The sequence below is a fragment of the Eumetopias jubatus genome, unplaced genomic scaffold (genome assembly GCF_037043125.1).
Source record: "Eumetopias jubatus isolate StellerSeaLion01/CBP00866 unplaced genomic scaffold, mEumJub1_p1.0 scaffold_8, whole genome shotgun sequence".
Lineage (NCBI taxonomy): Eukaryota > Metazoa > Chordata > Mammalia > Carnivora > Otariidae > Eumetopias > Eumetopias jubatus.
In genome coordinates, this window is record NW_028274814.1 from 95693721 (window position 1) to 95716675 (window position 22955).

Here is a 22955-nt window from a genome sequence, read left to right on the forward strand (position 1 = left end):
CCAAAAGTTATAAGAAAAATCCTGCAAAAGTTTTTTGCCTTTTCTACAATTTTTTAGAGGGGTTCTTCTTATTTTTCTAAATTTGTCCACAGTCTTCTCTTTAAATTACTTAGAAACTGTGGCATCTGCCTTCAACAAATATACTTAAACTTCCCCCACATTCACACATTTCTCCAAAATCAAATACATTATCAGATTTAATAAAATTATTCAAAAACTGTGCATGATTTACTTCAGGCCTCAGCCCATTTATTTAAAGCTAAGTATACAGGGACAGATTGTTATGTTAAAACTGCAGAACAGAGACTGACTGGTCTACTAAACATAGTTGAATTAAAATCCTAGAGAAAACTTTTGATAAAACTTACCTCATTCCTTAAGATTTGCTTGTCTCCACATAGTCTAACACAGTGCCTGCACACGGTATACACTCAATTAATACTTGTTACAAATACATTTAATTATGATAGTCATAATTAAATGACTATATAATTGAATAATTAAACTACTTTTCAAATTGGAAGGAAAAAAAGAGGATAGTTTCATAACTACTGGAAAAGTTTTCTGTGGTATAAAAACAAGGTAAAGTGCAAATTACCCCCAAATACACACACACACACACCACATTTAAACCAGAAACAATAGTTTCTTTATTCTCAAATTTCCGTGGGCATATTAATTATATCTGAAAATTTGAAAAGTCTAGCCTCCTAAGATATTAATAATTGAGAGTTGTCATGAAAGTAAATTCAAGATCAGGACATAAAAAATCAGAACAGTGCCCTCATTATTTTCTAAATATTGATGATTTTTAAAAATGCACTTACCCCATTTCGACTGTTGACCCAAGAAATGAGGGTATGCAGTAGTCAGCAGCTGCCAGTGTATAAGGTGGTCGAGCAGCAGAATCGTTCCAGTAAATGTCCTTCTTCATCTTAGGTAAGCTCATGTGCATTTCATCCACAGCTAAAAGAGAGACCTAAAATCATCGTTTTATTGTTAGAGTTAATTCGGTTGTGAGTTGTATTAAGAAAGAAAGTTCCAATGGGTGGATGGGATTTGCAGGAGGATAGAACAGTCTGAAAGAGTAAATATACAAATGTCTATTGTTCATATTTGTTGTAACCAGGGCTGCCTCACAGTTATACATGTTGTTTACTGCCAAGAGCACTTGGCAATGGGGGTTAAGTAGGGCTATAAAATTGCCCAGACTTGGTTTATCAAGCCACATTCCCAGAATGGAGCTAGCTATGTTTTACCTGGAGGCGGGAGAGACACGTTTTTCTTCTTTGTTCAAAGTTACCATGTTGTCTAATGGCTATCCTGACAGCAAACTCATAGTTCCAGATATTACAGGAAGTTGAAGATTCTCAATATCCCATTCTGTTGATTCCATAAACATACTTATACTTGATATCATTTCTTATGTGGGCTGATTTTTTGTTTGTTTGTTTGGAAAACTATATCAGCAAGTCTACACTGCCTAGGGCTATATATAGCGGTCTCTTCCTGACTTTGACACACTGATGCATGAATAAATTATTAATCTTCTGCAAATCCAATTTTTACAAAGAGCAAGTGGCCTAACCATTATGCTTCCTCCCTGACAGACTGACAGTGTGATTGTTGGAGAAGGTCACGGAGAGGAAGTAACTTCTGTTGACCCGAGAGCTGAACCCAGGCAATCATAGGTCCCTCACCCCCCACCCCTACCCTGTCATTGGAATGTACATTCTGCTCACTGTTCCCACAATGGAGCTGCTTCAAGGACACAGCCTTGGGACAGCAACGTGTTGTTGAGACCATCTGGACTGGAAGTGTGGCTGAACCCAGTTAAGGCCTCTGTATAAACTTGGAAGATTCCAGCAGGTGGGCATGGAGATCTACCTGTCTTGCAGCCACCCAAGCCAAGCCTGGTCTCTCAGTCCCCTTGCTTAGTCAACTTGCCACCTACCAATCTGGAGTGGCCTTTCTTCCCTCTCTGCTGACCCTCCACGTTTGGGCCAGTTGGTGAACCAACAGTGATCTATGGTGAAACATTTGAACCTCTTTAGGAGCCGAGTAAGAGCCTAAAGCAAGTAGACAAGTTGAAATTCTTTTCTCAGCCTGTGAGCAAGAGAATGGTCTGAAGAGAGTCCTGTCAGAAAGGAAAATTCTCTCATGCTGGTTCTTCATGAAAAACCTCTCTGGAATAGTGCTTTGGGGTCAGGGTCCTGGGGTCCACTTGGTTTAGTTCAGGCAGATTTGAGACACAAGTTGGTGTAGCCCACATGCCCAGTGTCCAGCTGCATAGTCATCTGACCGCAGGCTCCTACATCACATGAATTCAGGAACTCACCTCACACCAGATCATGTCTGGCTGCCATTTTATGTCCCTGCTAACCTCACTTGGGTGGCAACAGAAAACAGATGAAAGAATGGATGAAAATACTGCTCTATAGTAAGATGGAAGAGGCTGTGTAAAGCTAATAAAGAAACTTACAAAGAAAATTGGCTTGAAATTCTGCTTAAAAGGGACTAAACTTCACTACAACGGAGACCCAGGGCCTGTGAGGTTCCAGAAGGATGTGAGACAACATACTGAAAAGCCAAACCTCTTTCATCTGTGACTAAAGCTCTGAAGTTCAGGGGCCTGTATTCAGAGTCTGTTCAGATTTGAAACATCACAAGTGATTCATTATTAATGTTTGCACAGGAAAGAGAAGCTCCTCTAACCTGCAAATTTCTGTCAATGCACCAGTTGGTTTCAAAATCATCATCATCTTCTCCAAATGGGTTGATAAGCTGCTCAGCTACCTGCAGTTGAGAACATAGAATAAGTCCATCATGATGCTTGTGAAGACTAAGAATGCAGGCTGAAGGTGATGAAGATGATGCCCTTTGCTACTTTCATAATATGAAGCCCGGGGTGGGGGGGTGGGTCGTTTCACGGATACCGATATTTATCCACAAGTGAGACTTGACTCTCAAACCACGAATGAAGCACCTGCATGGGTTTGGTCTCCAGTGATCTGTCTGTTCAGCTGGGGACAGTGCAGGCCCTCCCCAGGAGAAGCTGTGTACCGTTTAGGAGCCAAATGATTGATGTTCAGGTACAAATCGAGCCAGTGAGAGTTGAAGGAGCACTGACGAGGTGCAAGGCACTATGTTGGGCACCTGCAGGGCTACATAGCCTGTGACCTTAAGGAATTTACAAGGCCCCAGGTGATGAGACAAAATGTAACCACGGGGAAGATAAAACAGCAAAGAAAGACTTAAAGCACAATTAAAGAGAATAATACAAGGACTTTTCACATTTATTGGACATAACAGCTAAATGAACGAGTCAGAGAGCTAGCAAGTCATAAAGCTGGAATTTGTCTCATTTTGTTTTACTCTAAAGGATTTTCTGGTACCTGGTAAGTCAGTTTTCCCACTGGAAAAGTTTAGGTAGGTCCTTATCGCATTTTTTTCACATATTTTCTAATAGTTAATCAATATGAAATGATCTACTGTGTTCTGGAATTGAAGAGACTTGATGAGAGATTTATATGCCAAATATGTAATGCTCCTTTTTAAATTATCCCTTTGAGGGGTGCCTGGGCGGCTCAGTTGGTTAAGCATCGACTCTTGGTTTCATCTCAGGTCATGATCTTGGGGTTGTGAGATCGAGCCCCACATGGGGCTCTGCGCTCAGTGCAAAATCTGCTTGGGATTCTTGCACCCTCTCCTTCTTCCCCTTCCCCCCTCGCACTATCCCTCTCTCCCTCAAATAAATAAATAAATCTTAAAACAATCCCTTTGATTTTTATTATCTAGATATGTCCGTGTGTGTGTGTGTGTGTGTGTGTGTGTGTGTGTGTGTGTGTGTGTGTGTGATTTTACATTGGGTCTAGATGAGAAAAACAAGTGTATAAAATAAAGGCACCATTGATTAGTTGAGTTTCTATATTCTCAGACTATTTGGCAGAAAATCTACCTACTTAGTTTTTAGGATTTAAGTTTAACCACTAACCACTTAGAGCAGCTGTTCTCAATCTTGGATGATCCAAATCACCTGGGGAACTTTAAAAGGTCTTGATGCCTGGGTCCCTCCCTCAGAGATTCTGATTTAATGGAGGTGAGGTTGAGCTGAGGTATCAGTACTGGATGAAGCTCCCGGAGATTTTAGTGTGTGGCTGGAGTTGAGAACCATCGACTTGGAGAGGCACATCTCCCTTCTTGTAAGTGACAAAACTGGGCAGTGCCTGTGCCCTGAATCAGTCAGCTTCACAGCAATATCCACGTCAAAGTCCTTTACTGCAACTTCCAGGGGTTATCCACCCTTTCTGGCCTGGGGTTTTCCTTAATGGGCCACTGGGTAGACCCTAAAAATATTTTTGTTACATCCAGAATTTCACTTTTATGGGATCAGTCCTGTATATAGTATTAGAGTCTACATTTATCTACCCAAATGATACTTATGTTTCTGGATTGACTATCTCAAAAAATATCCTTTACTTTCTTAGAAGCTCCCTTTACAGCAAATAACTGAGTAATATACTGTGTATAAGGTTAAGATGGGTTGTTGTTTTTTTACACTTTGAAAAGATTTATAAATATTAGGATAGGAAAGATAAAGCAGCTACTTAGAAAGTGAGATATAATCCATTGGGTGGGAACATACTTCTTTTAGGGTTGTCTGTCTCTTAGAGGAGCTAAGATTGTATTTTCATGTTTTGCCTTTAAAAGTATTTTATAAAGGAACAGAATGTTAATATTTTAGAGAGCATTTCAGAAGGCAGGAACTGCTAACGGTTCTGAACACACTGGGCAAACACCTCATATGGACAGAAAGCAAAGAATAAAAAGCTCAGCACAACTCAGGGGACAGGACAATAAAAGACCAGAATGATCGAGCATTTGGGCCAGCGTGGTGATTTTCTAAGACTAGAGTCTTCTTTTTTTCTCTAATGGGAGACGAGAGCTATTAGTTTCTCTTGCTCTTTCTCTGTTTTAAATGGGTAAAAATAAGAATCACTGTCACCTGGCTGAAAATGTTTGCGCCAGTTAAAAAGGACACGCCTTTAGTTTTTGAAGTGCCGACATGTTTATTTTCCCTGGTTACGATTCAAACCAAAAAGTAAAGGCACTGGCGGGGAAAATTTTGCCACAGCCTGGAAGGCCGCCTCAGTGCCCACATGCAACATGTGGCTGGCTGGAAGGTCAAACGTTGGACAAGTGGATTTTATTCAAGTCATCTTCAAACTATCATTAGATTTCAATGAATGGAGCCGTTATCTTTGTGTGTATGTGTACTTCTCTTTCGGAAGTTCACAGAAGAGCTGGAAGACTCAGGCCATGATGTATACGCATGCGTCCAGGGTGGAGTGGGGGGAGGGGAGGGGAGGGGAGGGGGGTGCTGGGGGTGGGGACAAGTGCAATTCTGTACTGATGGTGGGACAAGTCCTTCTCATGGCTCTGATGTTTTTAATTTCCTGGCAAACCGAATGTCGTCATAAATTCCGGTGTTTCTGGTTTTGATTCTGATGAATCATTTTCTGAGGCTCAGTTCTGGTTTTGAAAATGGGATGCATTTAATGTGGGGCAGCTAGTGGGATTTCAGAGAGTCGCAGTTAACTATGGAGTTGAGCCGAACCAAGATAATAATACAATACTAATGCTTAAGGCTTCTTATTTACTCTCTTGTACTCTGCCTAGCTGCCTATTGTGGCATAAAATGTCAAGGCAGTTACAGTTATTACTTTAATTACATTACTATAATCTTTTATTTTTAAGACTTTATTTATTTATTTGACAGAGAGAGGGAACACAAGCAGGGGGAGTGGGAGATAGAGAAGCAGGCTTCCTGCTGAGCAGGAAGCCCGATGCGGGGCTCGATGCGGGGCTCGATCCCAGGACCCTAGGATCATGACCTGAGCCGAAGGCAGATGCCTAACGACTGAGCCACCCAGGCGCCCCTACATTACTATATAATCTTAATGGGAGCACACAAAGACTTACAAAAATCAGAAGCCATAAAAGAGTGTTCTTGTAATCTCTTCGCTTCAGATTGCTGTAATGCGGTACTCACCACCTCTTGAATCCCTACTTTAAAAATAATGACATCTCTGGGCAATTAAATGTTAAATCTACCTTTTAAGGGCTCCTGAACGAGTGACTCAGTAAAGGACCAGGGTGCAGAGTGTAGAACAGGACAGGGATTACAGAGCGGATCTCAGGCACGGAGACCATGGGCTACCTTGAGCCATCCTGCGTAGAAGAAGAACTGCAGGAGAGTGAAGATTGGAATGTAAAGGTCTAAGTCATGCCCCGCGTAACCTTTGGTGGGATCCAAAAACTGGCGTCCAATCAGGCAGGCGAAGAAGAAGGTGTAGACAGCCAGCGTGACAACCTGCGATGGGGAGAAGCCTGAGTGAGAGCCCAGCGCCCAGCACCCGCAGCAAGTAGCGAGGAAAAACCACATGCAAAGTGTTTGATACCTGGGTGTAGACCAGCGGAATCCCAACCCAGTCATAGCCAAATAAGAGGCTGCACCAAGAGCGATATTTGTTCATCTCCTAAGCCAAAAACAGATAAAAACACAGTTTACTAAAATGATGGGTGTGGCAATAAATATTTCCTGGGATTCATAATATGGCCGTGGCTTTTATGAATGTCTGTAAATGATGAGGCTGACTTTGTAAGGCTGGTAATTGGTTCAGAAGGCAACTCCAAAAGGAAAATTCTGAAAATGACAATCAACATCATTCCACAATGCAAAAAGGACGACTACAGTTGGACATTTTAAAAAATATTAAATCAGGACTTTATATAACTATCCCCTATTCTGTTGAATCCATAATTTCCAACATGTATATTGGCCCAAAGTGGTGATGGGAAGGCAGGGGTTAATATTTTAAATAAGTCATTTCTATCCATTTTGGTAAATTTCTGTGGAGAGCAGACTTTTTTGTTGTTGTTTCCCTACCTCTTTTGAAAACATGCTTACTATAGATTTTAGAAAAAAAGGTGCATCCTGCACGCCCCCACCCCCTCAAATGAGGACTTTACAACACTTAATAGAAAATATCTCTCTTTGGAGCAGGAAGGACTCGAATCTATTGATTTCCCCCCCCCCTTTGTCATGTATAAGTTATTATGTAAGACTGGGAAGAAGAGTTTCTGTTAATTTAGGAGTTATTTTTATATCATTCACCCATTTTTGCCTAATTCAGGCAGGAGACTGTCATGGTACATGTCTATCTAGCCCTTCTGTAAATTTGTTTCTCAGATGAACTCAGGGTTATTTCATTTAATGAAAACATCATTTTGTTTCCTGGAGTATCTGAAAAGTTGGCTTAGCCTCAGGAAATTCCAGTTTGCGGGAACTGACTGGGCAGGTTTATTTGTACTCTAGATTTTATTCTAGGATCCTGGAGCCAGGGGTGGTAAATATGCCACGTGGGCACCAGATCATTCAGAACTCTTGGCAGCTATTGCTAATCGATTAAGGGACACTTTCTTACAGAGCCTATTACAAAGCCTAATTCTGTTTAGACAGAGTTTCTAAACAACCACCACCAATCAATATGACTTAAAACCTATGTATTATTCCTGTCCTGCATGTTGAGGGTTCTGATACTAGCCCAGTCTTTCTGGTTCCTTTGGAACCAGAATAACCTGTTACATCCAGATGCCTGTTGGTCTTTGATTAGCATCTTATACTGATGGTTTGTGATGTACTTACAGTCATCAATGATTGCAGATCAACACTGTCTCTGATTCTACCTTCCTTTCGGGCTTTAGCTGCAAGATTTCCAAACCAGATAAATGGAACCCAGTATTTCAGATGAGGAGATTTGAGATGGTCAAATAATTTTCTTTCATCTGTTGTCATAAAACCTTTAGTACAAAACAAAAATAGTGCAATTATGCAGAATTAGTTTAGCACTAATACATTTACCATAAATATTTTCATGGTTACTATGTGAGCATACAATGGGGAGATATTAAAAATGCATAAAATGAAGGTTCTTGCCTCAAGTAGTTTATACTTGTATTAGAGATAAGGAATGTGTATGTGTGAGTGCACACACAAGTTATCTAACAATAATATATAAGGCAAGGCATGTTGGTAATCCGTCATAGAGATGGCCAGTAGGAAGTAAGGTGACATTAAATGTGGACTAGAACATCTGGGGAAGGTTTCCTCTTTAGGTTTTGGTTTATTCATCTAAATTTGGGAACACGAATACTTAGAAATGTTAGGATTAATGGGATGCCTGGGTGGCTCAGTCGGTTAAGCGTCTGCCCTTGGCTCAGGTCATGATCTCAGGGTCCTGGGATTGAGTCCCACATCAGAGAAGCCTGCTTCTCCCTCTCTCTGCTGCTCCCCCTGCTTGTGCTCTCTCTCTCTCTGACAAATAAATAAAATCTTAAAAAAAATATGTTAGGATTAAAAGAATAAAAGGTGTTAACATAACAAAGCACTTAGTATAGCGTGGAAACCATGAATCACATACTTTTCCTCCTGATCTCTCGCTCCCTTCACAGTCCTGATCAAACAGGTCCCCTTCTGTGAAGCCTTCCTTGATGCCTGTCTTCTCCTTCCCCTGGGATTTCTCCCCTTCAAACCTCCCAGACTGTGCTCTCTGTTGCCTTTTATTATAGGAATGTCATACATAAAAGTTTCTCCTGCCAAGACCCTTTGGAAGGGCAATGAGTGTATGATCTTCATAGTGCCCACAGCATATCTTAAAAGTATATTTTTTACAGTCTTTATTTGTGTGTGTGCGTGTATATAACACAGTTTGCCTGAGCTTGCAGTGACATCTCTAGCCTCAGTTTTCCCAGGTGTAAAAGAGAAATGATAATATCTACTTCCCAGGGACGTTGCAAAATTACCTGAGATGATGACTGCATGTCAAGAGGTTAACATAATGCTTAGCACATACTTAGCACTCAGGAAGTGCCAAGGCATAATACATTATGAAATTTTAGCTATCCGCCCCACCCCGCCAACCTGCACACCAAGGAAAGAAGAGATTTGAGTAAGAGGAGAGGAGAAATATGGGAGCAGGTTTATTTAACAAACATTTGCTGAATGTCTATTATGTACCAGGGTTTGTTCATACAAATATGTGCTTTATTTTCTATTTATTTGGGGGGGGCAGGGGCAGAGGGAGAGGGAGAGAGAATCTCAAGCAGACTCCCCACTGAGCACAGAGCCCCATGTGGGGCTGGATCCCATGACCCTGAGATCATGACCTGAGCCGAAATCAGGAGCTGGACATTCAACCAATTGAGCCACCCAGGCGCCCCTCAAATATGTACTTTAAAAGCTTACAGTTTACACTTGACTTTCTACTTTTTAAAAATTTTTTGAGTTATTCAAATGGTACAGAAACCCAAAAGGGCCAAAAGAATATTAATAAGAAGAGTTAGTCTCATTTTCCCAGCCACAAAGTTTCCCTCTCTGAAGGAATCACTATGACCAGTGTATTGTGTATCTTTCCAGAGAAATATCGTACAGCCTTAATTTTTAAGAACACAAATGGCTTTACACTACATACATATCTGTCATTTGTTTCTATTTTTTTATTATATCTTGGAGATCTTTTTTTTAATATATACAGAGCAACATCATTGTTTTTAATGGTTAATCATATACAATGTTCTATTTAGTCCTCTTTTGAATAGACATTTAAGTTTTAATTTTTTTGCTATTAAAAAATAATGATGCAGGTGCCTGGGTGGTTCAGTCAGTTAAGTGTCTGCCTTCGGCTCAAGTCATGATCCTAGGGTCCTGGGATGGAGCCTCATGTTCGTGTCCAGGCTCCCTGCTCAGTGGGAAGCCTGCCTCTCCCTCTCTCATCCCCCCCTGCTCGTATTCCCTCTCTTGCTGTGTCTCTCTCTGTCAAATAAATAAATAAAATCTTAAAATCACTACCTTGCTGAATGAAGATTCTATTTATTCAGTATTTGAAGTAAACCTAGTATCAACTACAAAGCCAATATTTACCAACCGGAGACTCGTTTTAGATAATGCTCAGGTTATTTATATTAGTTTAGAAGGGTTCTGCCCGTGTCTGAGGAATTGGGCTTCCTCTGGATGTCAAAAATAATGAGCCTGATCATTCTCTTCTCGTTTCTCAGTGCGTCTCAAAGTTGTTGCCTGATCCAGATACTCTGCTTTTTTTTTTCTTTTTCTTTTTAAAGACTTGCAGAGCATGATTGAACCTTGTTACAAGAAGTTAATACACCTGACTTGTCTTGGATCTATACTTAAAGATTTGCAGCAGTGGTTCATACTTTACCTGGAAGCCTATTCTCAGATATTTCATATCCATTGGCTAGCAGTTATATTCTTGGGATTTTACTGCAATTTTCAAAAATTACCCCATTTATATACTAGCTGCAATCTCTGTCATTTGACCAAAGAATAACTTTACCTCTGCTTATTTTTTATTCAAGAGTATGGATCAAATTGTGCTGGCAAGTTCTTGGCTTCTTAGCAGAACGTAACTATGCAGAGGGTTTATTCCGGGCAGACCCTAAAGCTAGAGTTAGCTCCTCCCCTAGGTAGCACACCCACCAATTGGAAGGGGAAATGCAGAGCAAGGAAAGCTGGTGATTTTTAATTTTTCAGCCCAGAGGTACAGAGTACTTTGCTAGGCTCCATGGAAGATGGGTGACAAACCAGACATTAATATGTCCTCCAAGAGTGCACAGGCACGGTGGTTTTGCTCTTCCCCGCAGGGTCACATGTCTTATCTGAACTAAACCTGTCTTTGGAAATCAAGTCATTGGTCAAATACAAGGAAATATATATAGATTGTTGGTCAAATCAGTTGAGAGAACGTTTATTATGAAATGGAATGCTACCTTTATCAGGACTTCAGGCCACTGTAACCAGAAACCAATGATCTTTCTCAGAATGCGGTCATTTCCCTCATCTTTAGGACTGTGTGATCCACAGGCACTGATCTGCCACAATTTGGTAGTCCTGTCAGTTGGGCTGGTCCTCACACAACCCTGTGACCTTGACCTGTCACTCTCCATGCCATGTACCCTCGGGCCCTATCCACAGCCCTGACATTGCTATTTTATCTTGCTGTTACATGTGCCCAGAGCTTCTCTTGCTTTCTCTTCCTTCTGGCTTTCTGGCCAGTTCAGCTTTGCTCAGCAATTTTTCTACTTATCCCAAGAAACCTTAATATTTCAAATCAGAGTAAAACACACCCACACGATGGCAACTTGAATTGTGATTTGATAGAGTAGGACCTCCTACTTTAAGGCAAAATGTTATTGCCCTCAAGCCAAAGGCCTAATTAAGTCCACTGATAAACAATTGTCCAGTCTTTATAGATTTTTGTCGCTGTACAGTTGGTCTATTTTGCCTCAGTTGAAGCTGAGGCAGATGTCTTTTGATTTTGAGGCAGATGTCTTTTGCTTTTAAAGCAGAGTGTGCAAGTGCAATGAGACTCTATTAGCAGAAGAACTAAAAGCTCGGCATCTCAGAACCTGAAGGCAGAATGGGTTTATTGCCAGTTCTTTCTGAAAGATAAAGTTGTGCATTCAGCATCTGAGCCTTTCTCAGAGAGATGACTTTTTCAGGAAGATTGCAGTGTGCTTGGCTCATTTTCATCTCTGTACTGTACATTCAAAATGAATGGAACAAAGCCACTGGAGTCAACTACAGCGCTCCTTTAAACTCAACGGTAGAGGTTTAGAAATACTTGTCAACTGGAAAAATCAGATGGAGATAAGAGAGGTTGAGGGAGAGAGATGGTATCACATTGTGAAATGCTGTGCACAGCAAGATGTCAGACTTTTTTTTTTTTAACCATGAACCACAGGGGTTCCCAAACAATGATTGGTTCTTCCAGCTGGTATGCTCTCTGATATTTTCTGATCGGTTCCGTTCTATTCTATTCCATTCCATCCCATTAAAAATGTTGGTTGCAAGCCATTAAAATGATTTAAGAACCCAATAATGAGGGGCACCTGGGTGGCTCAGTCGTTAAGTGTCTACCTTTGGCTCAGGTCAGGATCCCACAGTCCTGGGATCAAGCCCCATATCATCGGGCTCCCTGCTCGGCGGGAAGCCTGCTTCTCCCTCGCCCACTCCCCCTGCTTGTGTTCCCTCTCTTGCTGTGTCTCTCTGTGTCAAATAAATAAATAAAATCTTAAAAAAAAGAACGCAATAATGAGTTACAACCCATAGTTTGAAAAACTTGAAATAGGATTTGGTCGAGTAAAATCAGTTTCTAGGATAGCAATGCTGACCAGAGACAGAGAACCTTCTCTCTTTTCCTGATATGGGTAAAACATCTCTACTCAGCCATATCCCTGTCCCCTGATAGTTCACTGCCTTCTACACAGGACACACAGGAAATAACACCCCCCAAATCAGTGCTCTTAATCCTCACCTGTCCAGGTGGCCCAGAATTTCATTTGCCCGGAGTGAATAGACCTGAGGTGACTTGCTGGTGAGGTTGGAGGAGTTAACAGTGTGCTCTATGCTCTGGTACAGTGCTTCCTAAACTCTGCTGCATATTAGGATGGTCAGGGGGGGAGCTTTTAAAACTCCCACTGCCCAGGTTGAATCAAACACCTATTGAACCCCAATGTCTGGGGGTGGGAGCCAGGCATCAGTATTTTTAAAAGACCCCTAGTGATTTTAAATTGCAACAAAATTTAGGAACATCTACCCTAGTGCACAGAATTGCTGTGCCATTTTTAGCATTCTCAGCGTGGGTCAAACATCCTACAGTGTTTCCAGGAGCTTGTTTGAAATGGGGATTCTGAGGTGCTAAGCCCCAGATATTCCAATTTCACCAGCTGCCCAGGAACGTGCAATTTAAAGTACCCTTGATTGGGGCGCCTGGGTGGCTCAGTTGTTAAGCGTCTGCCTTCGGCTCAGGTCATGATCCCAGGGTCCTGGGATTGAGCCCCCCCATCGGGCTCTCTGCTCAGCGGGAAGCCTGCTTCTCCCTCTCCCACTCCCCCTGCCTGTGTTTCCTCTCTCGCTGTGTCTCTCTGTCAAATAAATAAATAAAATCTTTAAAAAATTAAAGTACCCTTGATAAATAAATGTAGTCTACGATCATACTTTGAGAAACAGTGAGTGGATGCCTTGATTTAACTTTTAGAACTGTGTGGGATTTTCAAGCACTGACCCGCTGAGACTACCCATCCATGGCATTAATTCAAGTAGGGCTAGCTCCACCGTGCACTTTCTCTCCTGTGTAGAGCAAGTGTGCGTAAGTGAGTTAAGTTTCACTCACAGGATGACGTTCTGTCTGTTCTGGGCGCATCATGTGAGACTATAGGGGTAACTGATTCAGGTTGTAAAAGTTCAGCCAAGAATAAAAACTGGCACAGCCGTGAATACCACCAACCCCTTGGCATCTCTCTGGAGCTCAGAGTAGCTAGAGATTTCACAGAGACCAAGGAGCCCCAGCGTCATGGAATGCGTCCGAAGGAACTTGAACAGCAGACCACAGGGCAGAAAGTCAATACTATACAACATCCATTCGATTTTGCTTAGTGAGAGAAGATCACAGGTTACATGATCTAAGTACGGGGCTAGCTTTCTGGCCAGTGCATCTAAAGGTAGAACTTGTGTCTCAACGGCCATTTGACAACTAGGAGTTTGCTTAGTTGTATTAATGTCTGTTAACCATAAGTGCCGATAAAAATTTTGATGGGGTCTCCTCAGGCTCTCTCATTATAGAAGAAGCTCAAGGAACTTCACATTATGATTCTGGGGCTTTAAGAAAACTGAATAGTGCCCCTTCCTCAGATTTTACTGTTTTTCTTTTCCTCTCTCTCTCTTTTTTAAGTAGGTTCCATGCCTGAGCCCAATGTGGGGCTTGAACTCATGACCGTGAGATTGAGACCTGAGCTGAGATCAAGAATCAGACACGTTACTGACTGAGCCACTCCAGCACCCCAAATTTTATGGTTTTCTAATCACTTATGGGCTACCAAGCACAGAAGGAAACGATTTTGGAGAAAGAGAAATGCAATGTAGAGATATAAAGTTCAGCTGTAAATACAGTTGTGCTTGTCTCTGAAAATGATTCATGTGAGCAAAGATTTGTAGCAATCTTTACTGATCCTTGAGTCCAGGGACCAGATCTATTCTCACTTAGAGCTGTGCTCCCGTGCTCAGCACGGTGCCTGGCATATCATATACACTCAGTAGATCTTTGTTAAATAAGCAAATGCATGACAGATTTAGCAACAGCTTTAGTAATGTTTCTTTTAGAGGAATGTAGATAATTTCCCATTACCTATTTTTGTGCTTCTGGTGAGTAATTTTGGAGAGAAATATTTTTTTCTCCTGATCACTGTGAAACACCAGATAAAATGTTTTGATTCAGTTTCATTCCATAATGCTAACACCCAATTAAGGCCGTCGCTTGAATCGGCAGAAGGTCTGGATTGTGCACCTGACTTAAGATGAATGACATCTTCCGGGGCTGGTGATTGAATGACTGGAATTTTCCAGGCCAGGTTTGTTGCCAATAGGCAAGATGATAGAGATGCTTCTGTTACAGCTACTCTGGTAAATAACTGATAACAGACTAGTTTAGGGAATTTTTAGCATGATAGATATTATTTTGCACTCTGTTATTTCTCTTTTCATGTGAGCAGAAATGAAACCATTTTATTTTTAATTTGAGAAATTTAACCTGTAACATCAGAGCATATGTATTACCCCCATGGAGTGCATTTGGTCCTTTTAATTTTCCAGGCTATTGGAACTTGACTGTCGAACTTAAAATTAAGCAAGGAAAGTTTGGGGGATGAGCAGATGAGTGACCTAGCTCATCCGGCTCCGGTCAAGGGATTGCCAGATGCTTCAGAAGGAGATGCTGGTCTTCGTTCTTTCCGCCCTCTCACTCAGTTCCTCCTGGCCAGTCCTGAATCTTTGTGGCAGGGACCCTCCATGAAGGCAGGTGCAGAGGTTAGAGGGAAACTCTGATTGCCTTAAAACCCATTGTTTCTCAGAATGTGATCCAGGGACTCCTTGCCTCAGAGTGTCCAGGGGCTTGTTAAATCCATTTATTCCTGGACACCACCCCAGATCTGCTGAATCAGAATCTCTGGGGGTGGTATCTTGAATCTGTGTTTTTAGCAATATTGATTTTTTAATAATATCTAATGTGCATTGAGGTTTGAGAACATGTACTTTTTCTGAGAGGGGATTTTATGTGGGAAAGTCACCTGACAGGAAGTAGGGTTTCTTGTGCTTTCAACATTGCCTCCAGCCTTTGCCCCAGCCCCTCTGGGGCCCCTGTGCTTTACTTACCAGCCCTCTCTGCCCTCAGGCGGAGCAGGTGCCCTGGCTCTGGGCTCAGGGCCTCTGCCAAATGTTTTCCGCCATCCCTGAACTTCCTGTTCTTCCCAGAAACGTTGGCACAGGCCAAGGACAGTCAGACAGTGGCGGAGGCATGTGTCCAGCTCGGGGAGCTTGGAAACTGAGCCCGTGTGCACACTGAGTCAGCCCTCTCTGTGGGGGAAAGGAACAAGAGGTCTGGTGAGTCGGCTGCCAGTCCACAGAGTGGGTGACCCCTCAATGTGGCGGGCCGTGGGCAGTCAGGAAGGACCCGGCCTCTGGAGTGGCTCCTCCAGCTTCGAGGGCAGTGGTTCGGAACCTTGGCCCCGCTGCCCAATGCACAAACTTTATGTTCCTGGGGGCACAAGCTGTCCAACTACCACCTTTTCTGCTTTTTGTGAGAACACTGAGGAGTGAACGAGAACAGTAGGGACATGTTCACTGTGATATCAGCGGTGGCCACAAAGGCACCCACACAGGCTTTAGCCCCTCCTGGCTCCGTCAGTTCTGTCCTCCGTCAGAGGCTCAACACCAACCAACTGAATCACTGAAGTCAGAAGGAGGCTTGTTATGCCCATGCATAAAAACCTCCAAAAACAACCCCAGAATACTAATCTTTTTAAAAAAAAAAATCTGTTTTCAAGGCCATTTCAGAGAAGGAGACTGGATACAGCAACCTAATTTGAGACTATACTCAATATAAAGGCAGAATCATCTCATGGTTTTTAAATATGTATTCATTAATATATCCCAACAAACTATCAGATCGACTAACAACAACCCAGCACAACAACCAACTTTTATTCAGTGCCTGCCAACAATGATCTCATTTAATCCGCATCCCATTGAGGGCTGCTTTAACAGCTTCTCTCCTAAATATTAACACACCAAAGAGAACCATCCTTCCAACATGATTTGTCCTCAGCATACTGTGTCCAGGAGTCCAGGTTGAATAACTGCATTTATTTCTTTTTTTAAGATTTTTTTTTTTTTAAGTAATCTCCACACCCAACATGGGGCTTGAGCTCACAACCCGTGACCAAGAGTTGCACCCTCTGTAGACTGAGCCAGCCAGGCGCCCCCAACTCCATCTACTTTGAGGAGTGAGAGAGAGAGACAACAGAGCCACAGTGCCTAGGTGAAAACTCACATTGCTGGTTCCTACTAGAATCTACTTATGTTTTGGGAAAAATATTAACTTAGGATTTCCAAGCCTGAATTAAAATTCTGGCTCTTCTGCTAATTAGCTGTTGATCCAAGGCAGGTCACAACCTCTCTGAATCTTCCTACCTTTCTCATGTTTTATTTATTTTTTGAGGCCCAAGTGAAATAATATTTATGAAAATGGATAAACTATACAGTGCTAGAAAGGGTCAGATAATATTAAAATGGTTCTAATAAATATGGTAATTATTATTATGGTATATTTACCTAAAGGCCATGTGACTCCTTGCCACTTAATTTTGAAGTTGACTATTTGCCACTTTCCCTCCTTTGCCCCCAGGTAAACTTCTTGAGAGCAGTAACTATGTCTTACTAATTTTTGCCTCTTAAGACTGTTTTGGGCACATAGTAGGTCATCAATAAATGTTTCTTGAATGAATGAATAAATAAAAGAAAATTTCAGAGGAATTTTGAAGGTTCCCATCCAGGCTGAGTGCAGTCCATGGAGGGCAAAATCATTCAGAATTACCTGCTTCAACCACGTGGTCCATCGTTGGGAACCTTTTGTACACAGCTGTGCTCACAGAACGGAAGATAAGCAGAGATGTGAGATTTACGTAGCGCATCAATGTCCTTCTGAGCAGGCGCCCATGCTCGTCCCTTCCGTGAACACTGCTAGAGATGAGAAACATCAGCCTGTCTGGCCAGGGCAGATTCACAAACTGGTTCCACCATCGGTTCACTACCAGAGTAACATAAAACCCTGCAAAATAACAGGAAACTCTAAAGCAATTTCTTACAGCAGACATGTTGACCCTGATGCTTTTAGCAGAATTTCAGTCTTTTTAGGGATTGGGGTGTAAAAATATGTTGTTATCTGTATCTTATGAATTTGCCCTCCAAAGAAAAAAATTAAGTAATTTGTGCCTGGCGATGCCATAGCACCCAGTAAGTGGGTATTAGAGTTCAAATATTGACAGCAAAAATGGACAGTTAGTGAAGAGGAAGCTTGATTGTCCAATAACAAATGATGACCTCAAACTTGTTTGGTGTTAATTTAGCCAAAGCAGCCCTGAAGGCAAACCTTGCGGGTGGTTGGGGTTCTATTGCAAAGCAGTGGCTTTTCAGGCATGCCTCCCAGCTTGGAAACACTCCCATGCAGAGTCATCCATGTCATCCTAACGGAGACAGCTGTGTGGCTGCATTCTGCGTGTGACCTATACTTACCAAGCACAAAGGTTACTGGAATTTGTTCAGCATATCTGTCACAGTAAATTGATAATTTTTCAAAGTAACGTTTTTGGGCTCCTGTAAGTAACAATCTGGAGCAAAAATAAAATGCACAGCCCTTTATGATATTATACTTCTGCACCTGCTTTGCAAGTGATATTCAGTGCAAACAATTAAGCACAAATAATTGTAATTATTTTTAAGGAGCAATAACGTTTTTTCCTACCTAAGCTGACGTATCTCAAAAGTTTTTAATTGCTGAATGGTTCAAGTACCAATGTTTTTAATACATAAATGTTATTGGCCATTAGACAGTGGGGTTTATTAACTTTTATTTTTAGATACTTTATATTTTAAGCTTTTATGTGATGAATACATTGGATTTAGAGCAAAATACCTCATGAAAGGGTGCAGTTTTCAATTATTCATCAGGTAGGCTTAAAAAAAAGAGTGTCTTGATTAAGTGAATTACAGTTATTAAGTTAATTACTAAATAATAACCCTAAATTTGACATCCTGGTCTTACTCTCTCCTGAATATGCTACTTAGCACATTCTTGATTATATGTGCTGTACTTTGAAGGATATTGTAACTGTTTATTTTACAACCTACAATTACTTAAAATATAGAACAACACAGATATAACTAGAAGTAAAAATTTTTATAGTTACATAATATAAATATAAAAATTTGTATTACAGATCTGACCAAAACTCATTTTCTGGTATTGTTCGACAGAAATTCGTTTGATGAAACTATTATTGATGTTTATATTATAGGGAGGGGATTCAGATTCAGAAGAAAGGTCTCAAGGCAAGTTAATAGTAATGGCCAAGATCTAGAAAGAGGAGCAACACAGATGAATTTGCATGAAAGAATGAGAACAGCTGTTCCAAGGGAGGAAGAAATCCCTGGGAAATCCATTATAACATGTGCCAAAGGCCTGTTTGAGGCAGTAGAACTTGGATACAGGAAGCAGAGGGATAATGAGGTAATAGTGAGCCATCAATCAGTTGCAGATGAAAAGCGGGTGCTTACAGAGGGGTCTGGGGTGCAGGGTGGGCTTGGAGTTCCCGCCTCGGCTTTGGAGGAAGTGTCAGAAGTTCTCAAGTCAGGAACCGGTTACACAGGCCCATCAAGGTCATGCCAATGACAAGTCACAGCCAGAACAGTTACTGATACTCAAATAGAAATGGTCAAAAAGGATTTAAATATGGAAAGCACAGACCATAAGATCAGACGAAGCCAGGTTTGAATCCCAGACCTGCCACTTACAGATTTGGACTTGGAACCTATTTTTAAATTTCTCTGAGCCTCAGTTTTCTCATTGGTAAATGGGGATAATAATACCTATGTGTTAGGAATGTTATGAGGCTTAAAGAATATATTATATATACAACTACTTAACATATGGTGTCATACTTAATTGATAATAAAGGGGTTGTTATTATTAATAATCGGCCAGAGGAAAAAATATTCAGCTACTAGCTACATAGAAAGTTTACTAGCTAGAAAGTACTAAAATGATGATTTTGTCAAGTTCATCCAAAAGTAAAAAGAGATATAATCAAAGAAATGAATTCTGGCTTTGTCTTACGATTTTTGCTGAGTATAATTATTTGCTTATAATAGAATTTTAAAACAGGATTAGTACACATGAGAATGACACTATGTCTATATTTTTCTACAAGTATGTTTGGCTTTTTTTGGTAAATTCAGCCTATAGATCTTGGTATACCTTCAATCAAGATCAAACATCTATTTTAACAAGATTTTATAGTTGAACTTGAAAAAACAAAGAATGATTTGCACAACTGATCATAGTTATAAATGTAAGCACTTTTGGTCTTTAGAAGGAATATATGCATACAATTTTGTGGGGTATAAATAAGATCCTGGAGCAAAAGTTGAGGCCCCATGGAGCATTTCTGGCTATGATGCAGCTGCTCTGAATGCTATTCTATCCTAAGCAGCAGTAGCAGCAATAAACTCACATTAGTAAAAATAAACTAATGAGACAATTATTCTGAAACGTCATGTGCCTTCCACCATTTCATATTCTGAAGGATTAGTTGACACAAAAATAAATTGTCCAAATAATATTGTATTTATAAGACACATCTGAAGGATCATTAGAGGTTTGTAAATAAAACTTTCCCTTTACAGATATTTTTGATAGGCAGCAAAATAGCTCTTCCTATTCTACTTTTGATAATTATCAGCTGGCCAAATTACTATCCCTCTTCTTCAGATGGAGTCCTGCTGCTGCAAAGAAGAAGGTAGGTAAGAGCAATGATAATACAAATTTGTTCATCTGTATGCAGGAAAGAACAAACTGAAATACATCGAAAAGGTGGAAATACAGCCTCAAAAACCTTTAGCTTTCTTAAGTTTTAACTTCCCCAGAGTAGAAATGTATGCATCAATTTTAATTTAAAAAAACTCATAAAGCTTCTCCTTGGTATTACTGATAAAATTTTATTAAGACTATAATTTTAGACATGAAAGTATTTCTTGGACATGATTTTTCTCAAATTTTCTGTCAGTCTGACAGGCATAGGTTGTGATGTTATAAAGAATAAACATCTTCTGTTGTGAATGTAACATGCCCCGAACTCAGAAGATATAAATAAATTAGTTTTCAGGCTTAGTTGAGGTATTGGTAAGATTGACAGGCACCATCCGGGATAAGATCTTGTCATTCCAGGCAAAAGAAAGGAAAGTTGCCTGATATACACCACTCACGAACACCTTACTTATGTGGGTAGTTGCTATGAGCTGTCAAATCATAAACTGAAATTATCAATGACATAGCAGATAGGCACAAATGGTTATTCATCTGTGGCCTTTGCCATTCAAAATCATCACTGAGCGATGATTTACGCATAAATCTTCCCTTTTGTACCTCTAGCAAAGCTCTGGCAGCATGACTAATCCCTCGTTGTGATCAATTAACGTGGGGCGGGAATGAGAGCCACCTGAATATGATAGTTAGAGTCTACTTAGCATCCTAAGCACGGTTAGGTGTGGATTAAAATACTCTGTCCTGAGTTGAAGAGGCAAGAGAGGATCATGCAAAGGAGGAGGTTACATAATGCAAAAGTCAGCGGCAACCAAAGGCTCAGATTTTTGAGACTGTATTCTTACGTGATATTTGATGGCCGTATAAGAGACATGCAAAGGAAGGTACCTGTACACCAAACTTATCGCCGTGTAAAAAACAGCAAAGACAATAAATTCCCTGTACAGTAGTTTGTAGATGCTGCCCCTCCACTTGAGGAGTAACCTATGAAATCCAAAAAAAGTGGCATTTGCTACTTTACTGGAGTACGTGACAGTCATCTTGGAGAGCTTTTTTTTCTAGAAGAGCAAGAAGACAAAACACAAGTAAAAAGCAATGTTTAAGATTCAGCATAAGTCTATGTCTCAAAGAAACTCAAGCCACTGACCAGCCATCTCCCCATTCTGCCTTTCTCTGTTTAAACGATTTGGAATTTGGAGATAAGCACCATCTCTGCGTTAAATCTTTTGGTAGAAAAGGGGAGGAAAGTAGTCTCTGGAAAAGGTGATATTAGAACCTGCTTCGATTTCTAAATATTATTTTCAGGTTTTATAGTCATCACCCAGTAATATTTGAATGAATAAATATGATATATGAAATATGTTGTGGTATCACCTGTCATGTATTTTCTTAATTCATGGGAAGATTTAGGGTATCGGTATGCTATATTAATTGACATTTTCAAAAGCACTGGCCAAACTTACTGTTTGGGTCTTTATTTGCTAAAGTATGTAAAGAAGTATTTATTTCATCCTTAAATTTCCTAAGGGGAACTTATGGCTCTCTTCTTAGAAATCAGGAGATAAATTGTTGAAAAGAAGCCTCTTATGGGAATTTAATTCATGGGTCACTTTTGGTGGCGTTAGTTGGATGTGGGTACCTCTGTAGTGGGGCTCTGAGTGCACGGTAAGCACTGTGTACACTTTACAAGAAAGGGCCACTGCGGTAGTAGGATAGGTGTGCTTTCCCCAAGGAAAAGTCATGCATAAAATACTGAGGGAGGTTCACTTTCTGTTTGGAGCTGACCAAAAGGAGGCCATTATTTGGGCTCTCTCTACTTGGATCTGTTCCATAGATGTGAGTAGGATGAGAATTGGACCCCAATGCCTAGTTCCAGTGAGTTCTCTGCAATTCCATTGCTTTTCAACAAGACAGCAAACATTCAAGTTCTGAGATGGCCCTGAACTAATCTTTGTTTGAAAATCCTGCCCCACTACTCTCTAACGTGGAGCATATACAGATAACATGAAATTTCTTTGAAATCTTTTTTGCTTCAAAAGGATCTATGAGGAGGGTCTTATAGAGCTACTTAGGTTTTAGGTAGAATTGGGCTAGACACAGGAAGTAAATCCTCTAGCAGATTTCTTACATGAAGTAGCCTGCAACGCACGTTTTATCTAAACAAGAAAATTTCCTGGGACGCGTGGGTGGCTCAGTCAGTTAAGCGGCTGCCTTCAGCTCAGGTCATGATCCCAGGGTCCTGGGATCGAACCCCGCATCGGGCTCCCTGCTCAGGAGGAAGCCTGCTTCTCCCTCTCCCTCTGCCTGCCACTGCTCCTGCTTGTGCATGCTCTCTGACAAATAAATAAATAAAATCTTAAAAAAAATAAACAAGAAAATTTCCTGTCTTTATTCAGAGGTGGGAAAACAATCCAACTCTAATTTGCCTTGTTTCCCTTAAAGAAATAAAACTCTGGCACTATATTCACAAACTTAAGTCTTCGACATCACTGATGTTCGTAAAGAAACCGGGGCTTCTTGGCATAAGTAAGTGGCATTACAAGAGGACAGGAACCATGCCACAAAACCAGTCTCATTTTCCCATCTTTACTTTGTCTCTCTGTCTAATGTGAGTACAGCCAAAATTGTGGGAGAGGAGCATAATAAATTAAGCCCATTTCATAATTTGTTCTCACAGGCAGCCTCGTTTTAGGTAACAGTCCTCCACTTTCTTTAACAGTTCACCCGTCTGTTTCAGCCTTCTGAAAAATTAAGATCAGATAGAGTAGAGGTCAGAATGAAAATGCATGGGTACTCTTTGTGCACTAACCTATTTCTTGGGTTTGGAGTCTCCGACAGGAAAGAAAATCTTCCAATTTCAGGCTCCCCCTGAAGAGGAGCCTTCAGGTCGGTGTTGCGCTCGGTTTCACGCTTCGCTCATGCACACTCAGATTTTCTTTCCTTCTTTGG

The 22955-nt window shown here is 40.9% G+C and overlaps 1 protein-coding gene across 2 annotated transcripts in view; it reads right to left on the reverse strand.

Moving 5' to 3' along the window:
- BEST3 (bestrophin 3) overlaps nucleotides 1-21046 on the reverse strand; it is a 32523-nt gene extending 11477 nt beyond the window's left edge. For both annotated transcript variants that reach the window (XM_088025635.1, XM_028110978.1), the window contains exons 1-8: nucleotides 20895-21046; nucleotides 17702-17796; nucleotides 17004-17237; nucleotides 7709-7863; nucleotides 6462-6539; nucleotides 6221-6373; nucleotides 2716-2796; nucleotides 828-979 (exon numbers count right to left, since the gene is read on the reverse strand). In XM_088025635.1, the coding sequence (XP_087881761.1) occupies nucleotides 828-979; nucleotides 2716-2796; nucleotides 6221-6373; nucleotides 6462-6539; nucleotides 7709-7863; nucleotides 17004-17237; nucleotides 17702-17796; nucleotides 20895-21046 (1100 nt within the window). The remainder of the gene's footprint in view (nucleotides 1-827; nucleotides 980-2715; nucleotides 2797-6220; nucleotides 6374-6461; nucleotides 6540-7708; nucleotides 7864-17003; nucleotides 17238-17701; nucleotides 17797-20894) is intronic.
- Nucleotides 21047-22955: the final 1909 nt, after the last annotated feature.